Source organism: Convolutriloba macropyga, chromosome 1, assembly GCF_964194025.1.
Source record: "Convolutriloba macropyga chromosome 1, txConMacr16.3, whole genome shotgun sequence".
Taxonomy (NCBI): domain Eukaryota; kingdom Metazoa; phylum Xenacoelomorpha; order Acoela; family Convolutidae; genus Convolutriloba; species Convolutriloba macropyga.
The window spans coordinates 57,641,900-57,662,074 of record NC_134468.1 but is presented as its reverse complement, the minus strand read 5'-3'; the positions used below and the strand labels follow the sequence as shown (position 1 = coordinate 57,662,074).

The 20,175-nt window shown below is 37.9% G+C and overlaps 2 protein-coding genes across 2 annotated transcripts; both read right to left on the bottom strand.

Annotated features, from left to right (window-relative positions):
- Nucleotides 1–550: 550 nt before the first annotated feature.
- Nucleotides 551–5,276, bottom strand: LOC142349985 (MFS-type transporter SLC18B1-like). Its single transcript, XM_075401865.1, has 3 exons — nt 4,829–5,276; nt 1,831–2,226; nt 551–1,503 (listed from the first exon to the last, which is right to left on the bottom strand). The coding sequence occupies exons 1-3, from the start codon at nt 5,064–5,066 to the stop codon at nt 596–598; spliced, it is 1,542 nt and encodes a 513-aa protein (XP_075257980.1). The 5' UTR covers nt 5,067–5,276; the 3' UTR covers nt 551–595.
- Nucleotides 5,277–15,647: 10,371 nt separating this feature from the next.
- LOC142340763 (anosmin-1-like) lies at nt 15,648–19,839 on the bottom strand. The gene is made up of 2 exons (XM_075391471.1): nt 18,507–19,839; nt 15,648–17,841 (listed from the first exon to the last, which is right to left on the bottom strand). Exons 1-2 carry the CDS (start codon nt 18,783–18,785, stop codon nt 15,757–15,759), a joined length of 2,364 nt encoding a protein of 787 aa, XP_075247586.1. The 5' UTR covers nt 18,786–19,839; the 3' UTR covers nt 15,648–15,756.
- Between the last annotated feature and the right edge of the window lie 336 nt (nt 19,840–20,175).

Below are 20,175 nucleotides of genomic sequence, written 5' to 3'. Positions count from 1 at the left end.
CATTTTTCTCCAAAACATAATTAATAAAAACTGCAGTGTTGACAAAAATTACTGATTTTCATTCTGATTCAGGTTCTGAATTTTGCTCTGATTTAGAATCCGTACAAAATTTATTCTGAAATCGTTCTGAATAAGTACTGGAAATCAAGATTTCTCTGAAATTGTTGTGAATCAGTACTGATGTTCTCTGAGCGCTAGATACGGGCACTAAAATTGGTCAAAATACTGCACTGCAGGTTTTTTAGATAATTTTTTCTTATCAAAAATGAAGTTTTACTATGCTAAATAGAGTTTTAATATGTTGGTCTGCCGAATAAGCCAACGATACTGAAAGAACAAATCAAACATTAAAAGTTCACTCGAGTGATCACCTTTATTTCTGGTTTTAATTTTGTATCCTAATACATTGTAAAACATGAAGTACATGCTTAATCCTTTTATTTGGTCTGCAAGAAGTCGCAGCCACTTTATGTAAAAGTAAGTTTACTTCGGCACTCTTGTAATGAAAGGTTTTTCTTGTTTAGGGTGAACAGAACCAACAAAAAACAAAAGCTTTTGATGGTTGAAGTCAGTGGTTTCCAAAATAATAAATAATTCATGGAGCGATTGCTTGAGTTCTGGTCATGCTAGAAATAAACATTGATGCAATTGAAGATGTTTTAATATCATCGATACAAGTGCCGTTTTCAACTGAACTCATTTCTCCTGCTGTTTTAGTTTGCATTCTGATATCGTTCAATTCTGCCGAACTCTGGTTTGCATTCGAGTCATAAAAGACTTTGCCCACCAGATTGTTCTTTACTAAAAATATAGTGTACCAAATAGACGTCAGGAACAGTAAAACTGCGAAGACAAGCGACATGTCATAAAAGCCAATGTGATCGTTGATGTACCCCCCTATGACGAAAGCTCCAAAAGATAAACCTGATGAGGTGCATAAATTGTAGCTAGAAGCGACCAGCATCTTCACTTGCTCGACGTTGGTGAATCCTTGCCTAATTGCAGTCTTTTCCAGGACTAAGCAAGTCGGATTCAACATCGTCGCTATCGTAAACCCATTCGCAAATAACATTACCAAATACCATGGAACTGATCGTAAGGCTGGGAAAAATTTGGGCAAGTATAACCCGAAAACTAAGAATGGAGCTGCCAGAACTGAAAATAAACTGACGAAAGAGCCATAACCCATTTCGACCAAAACTCCCACAGTTGGACCAGTGATGAAATATGATACAGAGTTAGCTATGAAAATATACCCGATTGTTTCGGTGCTTAAGCCGAGCTCTTCTTCAAAATAAGGCGAGTAGGCACTGTCTCGCATTCCCGCGACAGCAAAAACTACAATAGACGGTATGACAATGCTCATTGTTGAGAACTTGCTCAGAAACTTGAAGTAATCCGAATATCGGAGTTTCTCTTTCATTTTGGCACCTTTTGAAGGAACAAATGTGTAACTAAGTGCAAAAATAACTACTTCGATTACAGCCACGGAAAGAAAGGGCCCTTGCAAGGAACTGTTTCCGAGTAAAATATGAGAACATTGCCAAGCAGTTCAAATCATGTCATTTTGACCTTAACTATCATGCCATTTTGACCTTTAATATTTCCCATTTTTGTTGTTTTTTGCAATCATAACGTTAATTTTTTTTTTTGGGGGGGGGGGGGGGGGGCTGGTTAAACTTCATTACGTTAAATTTCAAGTGCGGGTGTGGGTGTGGGTGTGGTGAGAGGATGGAGGAGAGTCTCAAAAGTTCTCAAAGGAGTACACAGACCACAAACTTATTAGGGGAATAATCGGTAGCAATCAATGAATCAGTATTAAAAAGAAACAATTCCCTTTGTATCCTGCAACAGGAAGCAATAAACTGCCAACAGGGGGTCCCAAACACAGCCCAAATCCAAATGACGTTTGAATGATACTTGTCATAACTCCTGCTTTCTTTGGGAACATTTGGACAGCAATCGGCATTGCAGTACTGTACAACATTGCAGCCCCGAATCCATTCAAGAGACGAGAAGCCAAACAAGAGACGAAGTATACCGTGCCGTCTGGGGAATCTTCTAGAATTCCGAATGTGCCCATTGTTACACCTGACCAGATTGTGCTGGCACAGAAGAAAAATTTGAGTGTCTGGGAGGATAGTAAACTTGCCACTACGAAGGAGAAACATAAATTTGCGATGTCGATGGCACCGATAACGATTCCGATCTGGGTTTGAGTGAGACCTGTGAACATACCACTATATTTAAACGACTATGACTCTTTCTCAATTGCCTGTGCTCCCACAGATAAGAGGCAAAACTTTCTCATCTGGAAGCAAACCAACAGACAAATATAGTGTCGATATACATGCATTCACAATTTCAAGAATTGTTTAGCGGATAATTACCGTAAATGCCAGAATTTGAACATGGACTTGCACAATGTCCACTTGAAATCCATCAAGTTATTATTCCGAACATTTCAAGTGCATCAAACATTTTTTTGAAAACATTCAAATCAGAATTGGCTTAAAAATGATATCAAACTACGGTTAAATTATTAATAAATTTTCCTTTTTTTCTTTTCATTCATCCCAAGCCCATGTTTGCTATGTTGTTAAAAAAATCACCATTTTTTACATTCAACTGTTTTACGATGCCTCAAAACAAATGTCCACTTTTTGTTACATTGTGATGATTGAGACCACGGATAGTATTTGCTGGCTCAAATGTTAACGCATAAAGCCCAAAATTTGCAATTCGATTGATACTAACCAACTTGACCAACCAATGGATTACTCATGATCAAACAATTAAATAAAAGTAAAAATTTTGACAAAACAATGTTTTAGTTGCTGTGTCTAGGATTCCTTTTAAGGCTGTTAATCAAGATATTGCTCGCTTTATTAGCGTCAATCCTTAGAACATCACCTTTTTACGAGTTGAGACGCAAAAGACGATCTTTCAAATTTGAAGATGGCGCCCTCCTTTCTTGAAGATTGACAGATTGACTGCCATAATCATTAAGGTTTACCTTGATCAATTGCCTCCCAAGCGAGAAGGGTATTGCGCCCAACATTCATAATAGCTCGCCCAGAAAGGGAGATTTTTTGCAAGTCGAAAGAATTGAGCAATAATCTAGCAGAATTATTGCTAAATATTGGAGCTGAAATAATATGTTACCCATTGGAATGTTTTTTATTAATTGGAGCATCAAACATTTTTGAAAACTTTCAAATCAAAAATGCCCTAAGAAAATGATATCAAACTATGGTCAAATTGTTGATAATTTTTTTTTATTTATTGTTTCATTCATCAAGCCCATGTTTGCTATATTGTTATAAAAATCACCATTCATGCCTCAGACCAACGAAATGTCCAATCTTTGTTATTTTGTGATGATCAAAACCATAGATAGTATTTACTGGCACAAATGTTAACTGATTAAACCCAAAATGTGCAATTCGAGTGATATTGAGGACCACTTGACTATCCTTGGGATCACTAATAATTGCATATTGACATATAGACAGAAAATTTGACAAAACAATGTTTTAACTCGGACCACACACACATTGAGTAAAAGCAATAATGAAAATGTAGTCATTAAGATACAAAAGGTACAAAATCATAGAGCACATCAATTACAATTGTTAATGTTTTCTAAGATACACATTAACAGCGTGACAATTTAAAAAAACGAAAGAAAAACTGACTGTCAACTAATTGCATAAGAAGGCCTCAGATTGATAATTTCAAATTAAAATGGTAAAAAAGGCAAAAATATAGCCATGTTTTGCTCTTGCAAGAGGTGTTGCTATCAAAAAAATAAAATCGCATCATAGTATAATAGGAACTACTCTGTGGAAGTGCGGCAAAACAGTATTGCAATTGTGGTAGAAACGTACCCCCTGCAAGATATTGACTAACTCCTCGATGATTAAAATTAGGTAAGATTTAGAGAAAACAAAAAATCAAAGTGGCACCAAAGTATCAGATCCTAACTAATAGCCCACTTTCGAATGTCAGCAGGGTGGTAAGTGACGTCCAAAGAGAAGAAAACTACATTAAATTTACACGTTCTGTTGTTAGAAACAAAAATGCAGAAAAACAATGAGCCGCAGTGCTTTCTTTTTTACACAAAATTTTACATCTGGGACTATGGTTTTTGGATTGTTTTAAAGCAAGATCAGTGCAAAGCCATAGATTGTTTTTTACTTTGTTTTCAGAGCTCTACTTAAACACTCACTATTAGAAAATCAGTTCAAAAATCAACCATTAACAGTTCTGCAGATGTATTGTCACCGCTTCAGTCGCTTTGTATAAGAGGCACGAGATGCAAAAACAATCCTTCCAATTTAAAGATGGCACCTTGATTTCCTGAAGAATGACTGCCACGATCAATATAAACTACCTTGATCAATTACCGCCCAAGCAATAAGGGGATTGCGCCAAACATTCATATTAACTCGCCCAAAAATGGAGATCTTTGCTAGTTGAACAAAATAGGCAAGAATCTTGCAGAATATTTGCTAATTTTTGGAGATTAAATATGTTACACAATGAGAATGTTTTAGTGGACAGTCGACAAACAGAATTAGTGGACTGTCGACTTAAATTAGAACCCTGTCAGCTATGAGCCAGAAATTTTTGTTCATTGGTCTCCTAAAAAAAGATATTTCTCTTTTGTGTTGACGCGAGATGATTGAAATTCTGACACACTCAATCGGGTCTTCAAAAACGGATGAATCGGCGAAAAAGAAGAGAAATCAAAACGAAAATGATAGGGGCCAGCAAAACATAGCCTAATAACTGCAAATATAGAAAGCCTTGAGAATACTCCCACCTTTTTTATTGGCTACATCTGGAAAAAAGGGTCCTGGTAAGGACAGGTTGATTCCCTCCATTATAAGAATACAAGAGCAGAGAAAGACAACAAATTTCCTTCTGAATCTACTGATTGTCAAATCGAGACTTTCATTTTCATCTGTTTCCACCAATCTGCGGTTCTCGCAGGATACAACCACGTGACCTCCTTTCCCAAAACTGGTGGTCAAACTGGCTGTAGTTTCCGTTTTGGCCATTTTGTCAGCCTTCGTATTTGTTTCGTAAATACCCAACAAGTATTTGCTATACAATAAACCAATAATAATTTCGAAGAATGCTGATTATTCTATAATGAAAACTGTAAACAAAGTCGCGTCAGCAAATTTTTTAAAAATCAATTTTATCACAATACTTGGAAATTCATTAAATGACATCCAATTTGACAGATCGAACAAAGGTAGCGGTTTTAAATTTAGCATGCCATCTTTTGTATTCAAGGTGAAGTTCAAACGCTGCACGTTTGCTTTACGAGTGGATTACTCTTTGATAGCAATTATTGACTTGTTTAGCATCTTAATTGGACAATATTTGCAAAAATATTGAATTGCTTCAAAGTGGCCAAGTTGAACTGAAACGAAAGAGGTCATGATAGGTTAGCCAATGACACATTATCTCGGCAAAAAAGCAATACAATGAGCCTGTGACGACTAGATGAAAGACAATCAAAGATAAGATAAATAAAAGGGTGGTGGTCAAGCCAGCCGATAGGAAAGCAAGCCGAATTTTGAAAATGAGGTTAAGTAAGCCGAAAAATTTTGGGATACTCGTATTTTAAGTTGCCCCTGGCGGGCCGGTGGGTTTCCAGATTACCAGCCCGTGGTTTCCGGATTACATCCCTCAGCGGATGAGAGTCATGGCCATGGACAGCGGTCCGCTGAGGCCCGTACCCACTAGATGTCTAAAAATTGACATATATTTGTTTGTTTGGTGCAATGGAATACATTATGCACTATAATACTACGCGAAGTATTGATTGTAACGACTAACAATGTATTTTTTCTGATAGATTACGTAACTATTACATAACTTTCGCCTTGCTTTTCTGTCGGCTTACTTTTACTTCGGGTTCCTTTGCGTTCGCCAAATAAAAGACTGTATCCGTGAAAAGCCATGACAGACTAGATGAATTAGCCATCTAGAAATAGACGGGTGTATGTTATTTCTCCACCATACTGTAAAAACAAGAAAAAGGTTATCTTCAAGATCTTTTATTGTTCCAACCTCCGTTTTTATTTGGGGGTTGTCGTACTCTATTTATTTAGAGTAGCTATTCGCGAAGCGGGTGCGCTTAGATTTGTTTAAACTGTGATTCGCGGAGCGGGATCCTGACTTGAGTATTCAACGTTTACTCGCTGAATTTGAATTGCGAAGTTAAGAGAATGAATAAAATGTTAATCACCAAATCGTGATGGCGTGATCATACATGTCTGATCACGAAGCGGCAAATCAAGAAGGAAATGACAAACAGATCACGAGGTACTAAATGAACAAGTAATGAACAGTTTATGAAGGGCAAATAAAAGAACTAATTTAAGACATCGTATGAAATATAAACTGCACCCAATAAATTACTAAGGATGATATCCTTGGGTATCACATACCCCTTACATCAACAAAGAAAATTGTTACCATAACAGTTTTCGAATGTATAAAATTAATAACAATATTTACAAATTAGTACTTGGTCCCCGGTTAAATAAATAATAACAATATATGTACTGGTTATCATAGCTAAAAAATAAATACTATTAAATTATAAGTGTCTTAGTTAACAGTTTTTGAGAAACTCAGTTTCTAATTGTCCCATTTGTTCAAAATGTGTCCTTCGTCTTCAAACACAGTCATTGAATGGGCTAGCGTTGGGGTATCGATTTCGAGAAGAGAAGGATCTCGCGTAGCGAGTGGCGAAACCTCTCCAATTACTGGGGAGATATTGGTCTCTGCAGGCTGTTGTTCCGCAAAATTTTGAACCGTTTCCACAATGTACTCGGGTGGGGGCTGGTAATTTTGAACGTCACCCGCTCGTCGAGGTCGTTTGGGTGGCGTTGCGATTGTTGGGTCAGGAGATGGGCTATCAAAGCCGTAGTAAGATGGGCTTCGCCGATTGCGGTCTGATGATCTTTGTGGTCGTTTCGCTGCGGCAGATGTATTTGCGGAGGAAGTTGTTGGCTGCTCGCTATGCGAAACTGTGCTGGCTTCTGGCTGCTGATTTCGGATAGCGAGAAAATTCGGAATTTTGGGGACTCGTCCTCGCATCGCGCGTGAAATGTTCGACTTTGAGGAGGATACCCCGCTGCCCGGATCACGCTTAAAATGTTTGAATTCCTTATCCCCCTTTTGTTTCCTTGTGAACTCTTTCACGTGAATCTGAATTAGTTCCTCCGCAAGTTTTTCTCCCGATCTTGGTCCCCTGCGATCCACGTACGCCTTTAAGGCGGTTTTCCGCTCCAATTGCGTCCCGAATTTTGCAATATCGCTGTTCCTGACCGTTTCCACACGGTTTCCGGGTTCTTTGATTGTGGAAGTTGTCTGGCTAATTTTCAGTATATGTGAAGCAGGTGCGAGTACTTCAAATAATCCTCCACATTTTTCTTTGATCGTCACTTTCCATGGTTTTTCCGGGCTAAGTTGAGTTCCAACGCTCGTTCTTTGAGAGGAATTGGGCAAGTGGCCTTCGTTCGCAGGAAACCTGATTCGCCGTACGTGCTGGCCCGTTCTCTTGCTTTCGCCTCTTGCGTCGCTCGTGACGTCCCAACTTAAACCTCAATGTCACTGCGGTATCCGTTCAGCCACTTGTCATCTGGAAGGATTTCTTCCGGCATCACTGTTTCTTCATCTAATTAGTAGTTTACAATGTTTTCATATGTGAAATTTGACAATTTAGGCGTTGTAGATATCACGCTCAGCGGGATATTAGGCTTTCGTCCAAAGTGTGCTTCGAAAGGCGAGATCTTTGTTGTTTTTTGTTTACATATTTGCAATTGGTGTATTATTATCTTTAATGCATATTTTACATGAAAAGCGTTAGCAGACGATTTTTCATCTTTAATACATGCAAGTCTATTTTTAATCGTTTGATTAAGCATTTTTACCAGTCCAATAGCACTATGATTGTTCACTGGAGTTTCAATTATGTCGATATTGTTTTTGTTACAAAAGGTCTTTACTTCATTGCCAACCAAACATTTTGCTTGGTCCAGTCGAGTAGATCGTGGAATTCCGTGATTTTCAATATACATGTCCGAAAATTTTAGAACATTTGGTCCGTTAGCCTTGTCATAAATAAATGCAAAAGGGTATATAGAAAAACGGCCGATAGCTGCTAAGAAGTAAATTTCATTACCCTTTTCAGCAAAAATGGATCTCCAAAATCAATTTGAATCTCTTGATTTGGTTCAACGCACGGTATGTGAGGATTAAATTGCATAGCGGGAATAACAGATTTAAGATTCTTACCAATTACCGTGCAGAGCTTGCATTCTGTAGCTTTAACGATAAGCTCGCGATGCATGTATGGCCACCAGCAGTGTGTAGCCATGCATATCATACCCCATGTGCCCGGATGGCTGGAGTGTATGTCGTCAGTTATCGCCTCTCGCAGAACGTTCGGTATGCAACCTTTTCATCGATACATACACACCCGGAACGTACATGGAGATCTCTCTAATATGAGTGTATGTATGGGTTCAGGGCTCTGAGGCGACTTTCATTGTTCGTTAGGATGCAGTCCCGGACCTCTTTTAGTACTGCGTCCTTGCTGGTCAGTGACGCAATTAGAGATTTATTAAAAATCTTTGATACGATGTATTCAAATGTTGGTACATGTGGGCTGGTTGTGAGAGGGGTACTTGCGTTGGATGAATGAGCCGGAGATGTTGGCGTTGTTATTGTTGGGGAACTTGCTGCGTGAGTGTTGTTTGAAAGTTCTTGTCGCTGACTTGCGGTGCGGGAAATGCCTGGCGAATTAGGACGCTGACTTGCGGGGCCTTTTGCATTTTGATTAGATGACTGTTGATTCGCCGTGCGAGATGCATCACTAAAACGAACGCGAGTGATGCGCTTTTTAGAAGGCATTATGTTAGTGATTTTGTTTATGTAGTTTATTTCTGACAATGATTTATAGATGATATTGAATTTTTTGAATTGAAATTGTACGACTGAATTGTAGGATGACTAGAGGCAAAAAGCACTGATTTCATTTTTGGGTGGTGACTTTTAAAGATATTCGAGGAATGTCTCCTATTTGGCGGGATTTAGATTGAATAATTTGAGGCTCGCGCGGCGCGAGAGCTAATTCATTCCAATTTGGAATAATTGTTTACGCTTACTAGTATTTCGCTGAGCGAGAGAAGTGTTAAGTGGATTTTGTGACGCGGGGTCTACATAATTTAAATTGTTTAAATTACAATTAGTATTTGAGGCTAATTTTCGCGGAGCAGGGGAATTATAATAAACATGTTTGTATACTCGTGCGGCGTGTGTATTAATTAAGGTTATTGCCTTATTCTTGGCCTCAATTTCAGGTGTGATTTGTAATGCGGGATCATGTACCTCAATTTTAGGTATGATTTGTAATGCGGGATTGTGCGCATCAATTGTAGGTGTGGTTTGTAATGCGGGGTTGTGGAATACTAATAATTGGTGTAAATGAGATGCAGGTTTTGTGTTATTTAATTCCAAAGAATTAATAGATGTAGAAATTCACTTTAAATTTGCTACAATGAAATCCTCATCATACGCGGAAACTTTTTTAGCTTTTTGAGACAGCTGTCTAGAAATGTAGTCAACTAAACCCATTTTCGCCCCGGGAAGATGTTCAATGTCGAATTGAAATGGGAGTAAACGATCGATCCAGCGGGTTAATCTGCTGTTGTATGATTTATTCGATCTATTTTTTTTTCATGATAGATAGAAGGGCACGATGATCCGTAATTACTGTCGCCAAGACCGGAACGAGACGCATCGCATTTTACGCGTGTTTCGAGTTTCGGTCTATAGTGGCTATTTGCGGTTGCGTTCGCGATGCGGTTTTTTATTTCATTGAAACAACTCTCATGTTCCTCTGTCCAGATAAGTTTTGATGTCTTTTTCAGTATCGGGCGGAGGGGATGACTAATTTGAGCAAGATTAGGAATAAATTTCCCGATGTAATGAACCGACCCCAGAAAAGAGCGGAGTTTCTTCAGAGTTTTTGGGAGCTTCAAGTGCTAAGATCGCAGCTGTTTTACTTTCGAGGGGCGTGATACTCTATTCTGAGATATGGTATGCTAGCCAATCAATTTCTAACTTTCCAAAATGACCTTTAGGAAGATTTATCCTAAGATTTTCATCGTCTAATTGTCTAAGACAGTTCATTATATAACTTTTATGTTCTTCCAGAGATCTTTTGCTAACGATCAAAATGTCGTCTAAGAAACAATATGTATTCTTTAGACCCATTAGAGTGTAGTCCATAGGTTTTTGAAATTCTGCTGGCATATCTGTGAGCTCGTAAAATCCTGTTTGAAATCTGTAACTGCTTGTCAAATCACCTTTAATAATGTTGAAGTTACAATGATTAGCCGTGTTAGTATCTAGATTTAATTGACTCTATGCGTACTTCAAATCAATTGTGCAGAAGTACGTTGCGTTTTCACTAATTTGCACTAATTTGCTGGGAGATGGATTCGATTAGCGTATCAATATTTGGAATCTGATATTTATTCTTGTGAATGGCTTTATTTAATACCTTTGAATCCAGTGCAAGCTTTATCGTTTGATCTTTCTTTACGGTGACCACTATTGGTGATATGAAGTATTTATCAGGACAATTCGAAAGTTTTATGATATTTTTTTCATCTAACAATTTTTCAAGTTCGATATTGACCTTTTCTTGCAATTTAATTGGAATATGTCTACCTTTTTGGTGTCTAGGTAGGAAATCTTTGTGAAACTTGGATTTTGTCACATGATTTTTTGATCTTCCGATACGCGATATCAACTCAGGAAAAGTTTTTAAGATTTGTTCTTTGAATTCTGGAGAGGAAATGTTGTTGACACAATTACCTGTTTGAGATGTAGATTGAGTCACTGCTAGTCCAAGTCGCTCAAACAAAGCACGGCCAATTGGGGACTTTAGTCCGTCAGCTACAACTGTGAATGTCGCTGAATCACAAGTCCAACCCTTACTCGTTATTGGAGATTGTATCTTTCCTTCGACCTGGATTGGTTCATTCGAGATGGTCCGAAGTTGTGGAGACACCTTTTCGCTGATCCAGAAAGCGCGAGGACTGCTTTGTACAACTCTCGATGCGAGTGAACGGTTGAGAATACTGCATGCACTACCGGAGTCAACGAGTAGTGTAGTGTTAATATTGCCAACCTTGAGAGGCATGTTGAGGGGTTCTACTTTCTCTACTGCATTCTGGATCACCGCAACCGTATTGTCTTCTCCGCTACTGTAATCCGATTCGTAGAGCTTGGCTGGTTGTAAGAGATCCACTGAGTCCTCAGGATGCGGTTCTTCTTCCACAACGCTTACCATCTTTTTCTTAGAATTCTGTGGTTTCACAGTCCTTTGTTTTCTGCAAACTTTCGCAAAATGATTAAGAAGACCACAATTGTTGCAGGTTTTACCTTTTGCGATACATTTATCGCGATGATTCGGTAGCCAAAGTCCTCCGCAGTTTGAACAGTAGAGTTTGGAACGGTTGTTTTGTCTTGGAGCATTATTCATGTTTTGCCAATTAGAGGTTCGAGAAATATAGGCGAATTGAACTGCGTTGACGTTGGCCGGAGTGACAATCTTGTTGTGCTGTTGGATTTGATGTTGATTTCGCATCCCAATTTCCATGTTAATTCCTTGCTCTAATGCCTGACGCCGTTTAACGGTTTATTTAAGGAGTTAATTTTGGATTCCGGGGTCCATTAGAATAGTGATGAAGACATCGCGTGTCAGGGTCTCTTCCGTGTTTTCAAAGTCGCAGTTCTCTGCCAATTCCTTTAATTTTCCATAGAAGTGTTCTACTGTTTCTCCCCGAAGCTGTTTCGTAATCAAGAAAACATGACGATCAAAAGTTATGTTGCGAGGGCGGATGAATGCCTCTTCCACGATCTTCCAGAAGTCTACAGTAGCGAGGGTATCGATCATGATATTCGGAATCCTGCAATTAAGGATGCGGCGACCTTCTACCCCGATGCTTAGGTTGAGTAGAGATACGGTTTTGCGATCCGCCAATGGCCACGGTTTGTCACCACACATAATACCAACTTCAATTAGCCGTTGGCATTTGTTTTGCCAGTTCATTTTCTGCTGCGCATTACGAGCGTTCCTCTCTCTCTCTCCGATTGTGCGGAAGCACCAACTATAGTTTCTTCGTATATTGGTTCGGGGGAAAGTTCCTCCATCTCGGGTTTGGGTCCAAGTAGTGTATCAAGAATAATATTCTCTTTTGCCAACATTGCCAATTTATATTGCACTCTCCATTTCTCCCAGTGAAGAGGAGGGTCGGGCGTAGGTTTGTCCCAGAACGGGTCGATTCCGAGAGGTGTACGTTTAGTTGCTGGCTTCGCCATGTCGTACTCTATTTATTTAGAGTAGCTATTCGCGATGCGGGTGCGCTTAGTTTTGTTTAAACTGTGATTCGCGGAGCGGGATCCTGACTTGAGTATTCAACGTTTACTCGCGAAGCGGGATTTACAAAGAGAAATGCTTAACTCAATTTGAATTGCGAAGTTAAGAGAATGAAAAAAATGTTAATCAACAAATCGTGAAGGCGTGATCAGACATGCGTGATCACGAAACGGGAAACCAAGAAGAAAATGACAAACAGATCCCGAAGTACTAAATGAACAAGTAATGAACAGTTTATGAAGGGCAAAAAAAGAACTAATTTAAGATATCGCATGAAATATCAACTGCACCAACTAAATTACTAAGAATGATATCCTTGAGTATCACATGGGTCAATGTTTGAACTTCAAAGTTTGTTTGAAGGTCATGAGTTGCATGCTACCCTGGATTTTTGTTGAGTCAACTCTGGCCGATCAATATCTTTTCCAGAAATGTACCAAAAGTGTACCACTGAAAAACTTCTTGGAAAACTGAAGTGATTGCTGAAGAGATAGCTCTTTGAGTCGAGGGAACAAGGAGGTCAAAAGTTTTTCGGAATTTTTAATTGTTCTTGCCTTTTACGCCACTCGATCGCTTAAAATCATACAAGTTTCAACATTTATAGTCTGCAAGTCATTTATATTTAGTGAACTCTCAAGACATTTAGTTGAATTTTTTAAAATTTTTTGTTTCAGAAAAAGACATGCATAAACTGCAGTCCAGACATTTCATGATATCGATAAATTGAAAAAAATCTTCTTAGAACAAAAATAATGAAAAACAGTTTAGAATTTTCTATTTATATTGTACCCTACAGTTATAAATCCTACAAGAAGTAAACTGCTTCCGCAATCATTTCCAAAATTAAAAAGATTCAATGCTTTCTACTCAAAAAATATCATAAAACAGTGGTGATTGTTCACTAAAACTTTGACAAAGCTTTTCAATTGCTTCTTTTGATATTTGCACTTTTCCGCTACCTAATTGCACTGATTTATGTTGAGGTATTTTACCATAGATATTGATACTCATCCTGTCAAAAACAATAAAGAACTGCAACCAAAAAAATGAACTATATTGAGGAGAATCTAGCGTCACTTGCTTTAGTCTAGAACCCTCCAAGCTTCAATTTAATCTTAGCATCACATGAAACATTTTTTGATCAAAAGAGCAAAAAAGGTCGCCGTTTTGACAGAAACACGATAAATTCTCAGAAATGCTCTTAATTTAAAAAAGGTCCACAAATCGGATCGCTAAACGGAATTTAGAGTTTTCTGTTTGTCTATCTTTTCCAAGACTGTAGTTCTATGCTTTCTAAATTACTGCAGCTACTTCAAAAACTTTCATCGTTGCTGGTAGTCACGAAATACCTAAGAGCAAAACCAGTGTGCAAGAACTAGATGTTGAAATAAATAGTGCTTCAAACAAAAGAGACTAAAAAAATCTGCAAAAACTGAATGTGTGGCTCAAATAATTTGAAATTAAGATAAAACATTTACTGTTTGCCTTCTGTGTAAAACATATGCATAAAACTGTGTAAAACATATACCGTTTTTGGGAAAATAGAAACATTTTCTATGAAAATCGCCTAGAAAAAAAAATCGCCTAGACAATTTTACTGCAAAGTATTTATGGAAAAATTTTCAATTGATTTATCCTGCGGTCAGGCATGCTTGATGTACTATTTACTAATGACTAATGAAAAGAAATGACTATTAGATAGAAATGACTAATGCGATCTGCATTTTATGATTTGATCACAAAGGTAGTTTTGTTCGACAATGAGAAGTTGTGACTCTAAAACTGCAAAAAAGTATGTCATCGATTTTCTGTTGAACGAACTGTTACTTTAAATAATACATCAAGCATGCCTGAAAAGCTTTTCGAACACTAGTCACCGACATAATACATGGGAGGACATTATCGTTTAAATTTTAAAATGACCAAAAAGAAAACTATGTTTGTTTCTGGTTTCACAATGCACTGCTATGAAGTGAGAAATTGAATTTGAGCTATTTTCCCTGTAATCAGTTTCAATTATATTTTTAAGAAACATTGAAAGTGCGCAAAGTTTTTAGATGCTGGTTTGTGGGAAACTTATTTTCAAATTCCAAGAGATATACAAATTATTTCGTATAAAATTTAAAATAAAAAGCTTCTTTTTCTATTAATATGGCTTACTCTGAGGAGTTTTTGTCTTACGTAAAGTTAATTTAAATCGAAAGTAATAAGTAATCATTCATTTGCATGAATACACCAAAACAACAGAAAATTGTCAGCTGGTTTAACAATTGTTCTTAAAAAGTTGTAGGCTGCTTTTCTAGTTTACATTTGATAATTTTCCTTGCTTCATTTTGAGCTTCTTTTTCATTCAAATTTTGTCAGTTTGAGATCAATATGACGTATTTAAACACTTTGATTTCTGATTTTTTTAGTAAAGCATAAACCCTTAGTTTTTGCCAAATTAATTGCAACATTTTTTTTATCTCTCTGTGGATCTGTATTTTTTGATTGAATGTGCAACTTTTATTCTTGACTATAAAACCTAACCTAAGAGGAGTTGAGCGTTAATGTGTGGATGATCCACGTTATCGATCCTACTTGTTGCAATATCGTTGGAATTTATTTTTAAAATACAAAAACGGGGTGTGATTTGGGCTGGGGGAAGGGGTCAAACTCTGATTAACAACCCTTCGCATGGTGAATTTTTATTTCATATTGAATGGCATATTTAGCAACAAGTAAGGCTTAAGGTTCTAAAAGAACAGCTCAGCAACCTAATGACCTAAGGTTTTTACATTTTCATCCTATTTTTGAGGAAAAAAAACATATGGAAAGACCAAAAAAGAAACGATCATATGAAAAGTTGGTAGCACGAAAATTGTATATGAAAGACCAGTATTAATAATATAATTACAACAAACTTCGTTTGAGAGCAATTAAACTCGCATTCTAGCACTCTGAGAAATATGTTTAGAAAAACCTTAAAGACAATAGTTCCAATTTAGCATCTGAAAATAATACGACAAAAATCCTGCATAGATTCAAAGTCTCACAAGATGTGTTCGTAACAATATTCTTGAACGATTTTTAATCCTTTAACCATCATGGTAAGAAACAAACTGAGGCTTACAAAAAAACTAGAGACATTCTCTAAATGATACATGCACAGAACTCTGAAAAGCGGTTTTTAGTCAACTTTTATTTTATTTGTACTTAAACTACAGATATGCAAAAATAGACATTTTAGAGTTTTAAACGCGGGAGTTGATAAGATACAATAAAAAGTTTTCACATCATGAAAATTTGTACAAAAATGCAATCAGTACTGAGATCTGATTGGCTCTTAACATGATAGAAGAGTCACGGACGCTGATATAATTGATCTCAACATAAGCACCAATTCTTGATGGATTTCTGGCGGGCGTTTCTTCGTAATAGTCTTTATAACCACCGACATAATGGAAATCTGGAGAAATTGGTGGTAGTAGTGAATGGCTCACTTTTTCTGGTGGTTTCTTTTTCTCATACTCCATTGCATCCAAGTATGTAGTGATGTCCATATCCCGGTAAAATTTCTGCTTCCAGGGAGGAAAAATATCGAAAAATGAGATCACGGAGGTGTCCAGCAAAACGCTGGACCACCTACCCCCTATTTCATTTTCAGAAGAGTATTGCGATGGCTGAACAGAGTACACAATTCGAGCTATTAGTCTGTACTTTTTGGGGTAGTGTAGTAGACAGGGTCTGGCAAGTTTAGAGTCCATCAAATTGAGCCGGTTAGGCAACAATGTGACACCTGTGTTGGGGTCTTTTTGCCCATTCAGGTAGATGCTGCACGATTGATCTCTGTTGATAATTCCGATCTTGTCAAGTAATTTATAAACTACAATCTCAATCGCAGGCATGTACTGATGTTTCCTCCATTCGTTTGTGACTATATCGTAATGTGCGTCATCAAAATTCCAACTCACAACGGCGTTCACAGTCAAAGAAGATGCGTTCTTCCCAATGAAGAAAAAGTCCAAGTTGGTTAGTTTCCCGGCTGCAAATGGAATATTACTGAGAGACTGTTCAGCATGCTTACATAATCTGGTGTCAACGCGTGATGCAATTGCTGTCGCTTCACATGTTGGTGTAAAATATCGTTTCGTGTAAGTATCTCGATTGTTTCTTGCATCAATTCCTCTTATCTGTAAAGCGTACTCACATTCGTACTGTAAGTCGAGGTAAACTAAGTTTTGATTTCTACTTTCACTGAGGACAACTCTGCTTCCCCCATCCAAGTTGCTAATCCAGTCGCTTCCAGCTGTTACGCAATATCCTCTCACCCTTTCCAGAGAGTATGACAAAGTTTCTTTTCCAAAGGGTGCCGCCCATCTTACGGATACGGTCACGTGATCAGGCGAAAATGTTCCAAACTCTTCCTTGATTGTTAATGATCCAAGCCCCGCATCATTTAAAACGCCTTCCTCAAAAACTCGGAAATTGGACGTCTGATCAATGTCTAGATCACGACTTACTTTGCTGCTGTTCAAGTACAAGCTTCCCCAGTTATCGCAGTGGGCAGTTACAGTTACGAAGAAACGAATTTGTGAACATTCGAAAATGTTGTTTTTTGTGACGTTCAAAAAACACTTCTGCGAATGGCAGACAGTTTGACTGATTCTGATTGGTTCACTCAATTCATCAGAGCCTGGTTTACACGAGAATGAAACCGAGTATGATGTAATTGGTAGATCCGACTGCTCGGGCTCGTTCCAGGTAACATTATTAACCCGAATAACATTAGTTTCCACTTGGGTCACTGCGGTTATGACTCGTGAGGGTGGTTTTGGTGGTTTTGGGTCCGCGGAAAGCCGGCTGCACACACTTGATTTCAAAAAGCCCTTGGTGCCAAACTTATTGACAGTTGCAACCTGGAACTCAGACCACCACCCGGGTTTCGTAGGAATAGTCATTTGTTTTGTGTCTGTAATTTTCACAACATGCCAGTGTTCTTGTCCCATACCGAAATAGGGGTAAAACCCAGTCACGTTTCGCTGCCTGACCACAAAAATAACTTTGCCAATTCTGCCTACAGTTTTCCAGCTTTCCCAAGAGAGTTCAAACATGTTTGTGTGGGGAATTTCAGTGACCTTCAATGATGAGCTGACTAAAGGTGGGTACTCGAAACGATGATTCGAAGCTTCTTGGCAAGTGAGGCAGCCAGAAGTAGAGTAACCAGCTTTGGAGCAGCATTTGAATCCAATGGGACACATCTGGTCATTCAAGCACTCGTTTTGGCAGCTCGGGGTCTGTTTAGATTCCAAAGTGAACACGGATCGAGGACAGGAGCCGGGTCTGGTGACGTATGTTGAGTGGGTGAAGTTACAAACAGCCTGAAAAAAGGATTTCATAATTAGCATAATTTTCAAAATTAACAATAACCAACTTGAAAAAATACCATGCTTCACTTGCTTGAAAAAGACCTAATCTGGCCTTAATATTGACGCTGGAGAGTAGAAATTCCAGCAGATTCTTTTCTGTGTCGAATCACAGATTCTACACGGTTCTACAGTGGGCTCCGTTAACAAGCAACTCATATACTCAGCTACAGATCTTTTTTATAAGTCATATTTTACAAGTCTTGATGTTTTCAAGTGACACACACACAGTGTCCTTCCCTCTTTACTTTTAAATTCGAGGCAACAAACACTACACTCTATTTCACAGAAAGTTAGCCAAGAAACAACATACTAGAAATGCCAGAAGGTGCAAATTGTGCGTAATGTGCGCTTCAAACACCTTGACAAGAAACTCAACTTGTTCAACGTATAGTTCGCTAGAAAAATGAGATCTCGATGAACAATAGAGAACGAGAGAATGGGTTATAAGAGATGCTCAGGTTCGGGAGCTTAAAACCAGTTGGTTTAATGGTTAGCGCACGAGGCTTGCCAGTAAGAGATACTGGTCTGAATCTAGTTCTGGTGCGTTTTCACAGTGGCTGCACCTGATTAAACCTCCCTACCTCCTCGACTTACAAAAGAGAATAAACTTCACTAACCGAGCAGTTGTTCTTCAAATCGTACTTCACTTCGACAGCTCTGCAAATCTCTTCATGACACACCTGGGAATTAAGTCGAAACCTCTCCGACTGTCCACACAAATTCACACACATGTCATAGCATGGCTGGATACCATAACAGCCTTCCAGGGATAACTTTGGAAATATTGTTTCCAAGCAGAAAGCAGTGCACCTCGGACTGGCAAAAGACTCGGACTGTCCGAAAGACAAAACTCCCAAATTAGCAGAAAGTAGAATTACTAAAAGGTTCAAATACATGTTAGCGTAAAATAACTAATTGTCTACAGAAAAAGATATATTCGACAAGTAACGTTTTCTGGCTATTTTTGCAAGATAATATGTACAATAAAATAATATACAAGTAATAAAGCCAAAACTAATAATAAAAAACGTTAACCAGGTTAATTCAATGCAAAACTGTTGAATGAAAATAATGAAGAAAAATTTGCGTTTATTTTGTTCAGCTCTGAAGAAAATAACTCACGCGGTTTGTTAAGACGTGAAGTGCGGCCTTTAAGAACGTAATTCTACCTGGCTTATAATTAGCAATTTTTTCAACTCTCATCTCAGTTATTCACGGTCAGAATCTATTTGCAATTAAATCAAACAATTGATAGTTAATCTGTGCAGTTCGAACGTGTTTTTTCTGGTTTCTCTTATTTTTGTCATAAACTGAGTTAGTTATAAGTAGTTTATCACAAATCGCTCAAGCACCTGTTCAATATTCAAACCATCAATTGATAATATTCAAATGGAACTTGAAGTGATTACAATACTAGACGGAGCTGTCTCTGGTGAATTACAAGACAAAGGATTTGAGCTCAGGTGAAAATTAAAGCAAGTAGCAATCAATGTATTCAGGCCGAGAGATAAATGGCCCTTCAATTATTTCACACTTGCGATTTATCTCTTTAGCATAATTACAAACAACCTATTCAATCATGTTAAGGAATGCGTGTGCATGTGCGGTGAGAGTAATCGCGAATTTGTAATAAAATTGAAACAAGAGAAAGAAGAACATTTTATGCTAATTCGGTTACATGACAATATACCCAATGCCATTCTACCCAATGCCAAAATACCCAATGCCATTATACCCAATATGCCAATATACCCAATGCCAAAATACCCAATGCCAATATACCCAATCGTAATAATAACAATAATCACTTTGATGCTAACTTTGATAAAGAATGCTCATTTTAAGTTCAAAGGCGAAATGGTATGGCCTAATTGTGCTTTAAAGAAATGACGTCAACTTTTAGAACGCTTGCACAGAAAAACATAAAAGAGAACAAACAACTTTGACAATTGAAATGCCGCTTTTAGGTTAAACCGCCTTTTAGGTCAAACCGCCTTTTAGGTCAAACCGCCTTTTAGGTCAAATCGCCTTTTAGGTTAAATTTGTTTAAACTTAACACATAAAAGATAACAAAAAATATCACTGCAAACATCAAAGCGGAATTGGCGCGGCGGTTAATGCATGCAACAAAAAGCACGGCGGAGGGTCAGAAATTCTACTGTCAAATTATCAGCTCTCTAGCTCTTCTAGTTTTTGAGTAAAGTTTTTTTACAAAAAATTTATTCAATAACACCACCAAACGCACGAATAACAATTATAAAAGCTCAGGAATGTGTATAGTAAGCA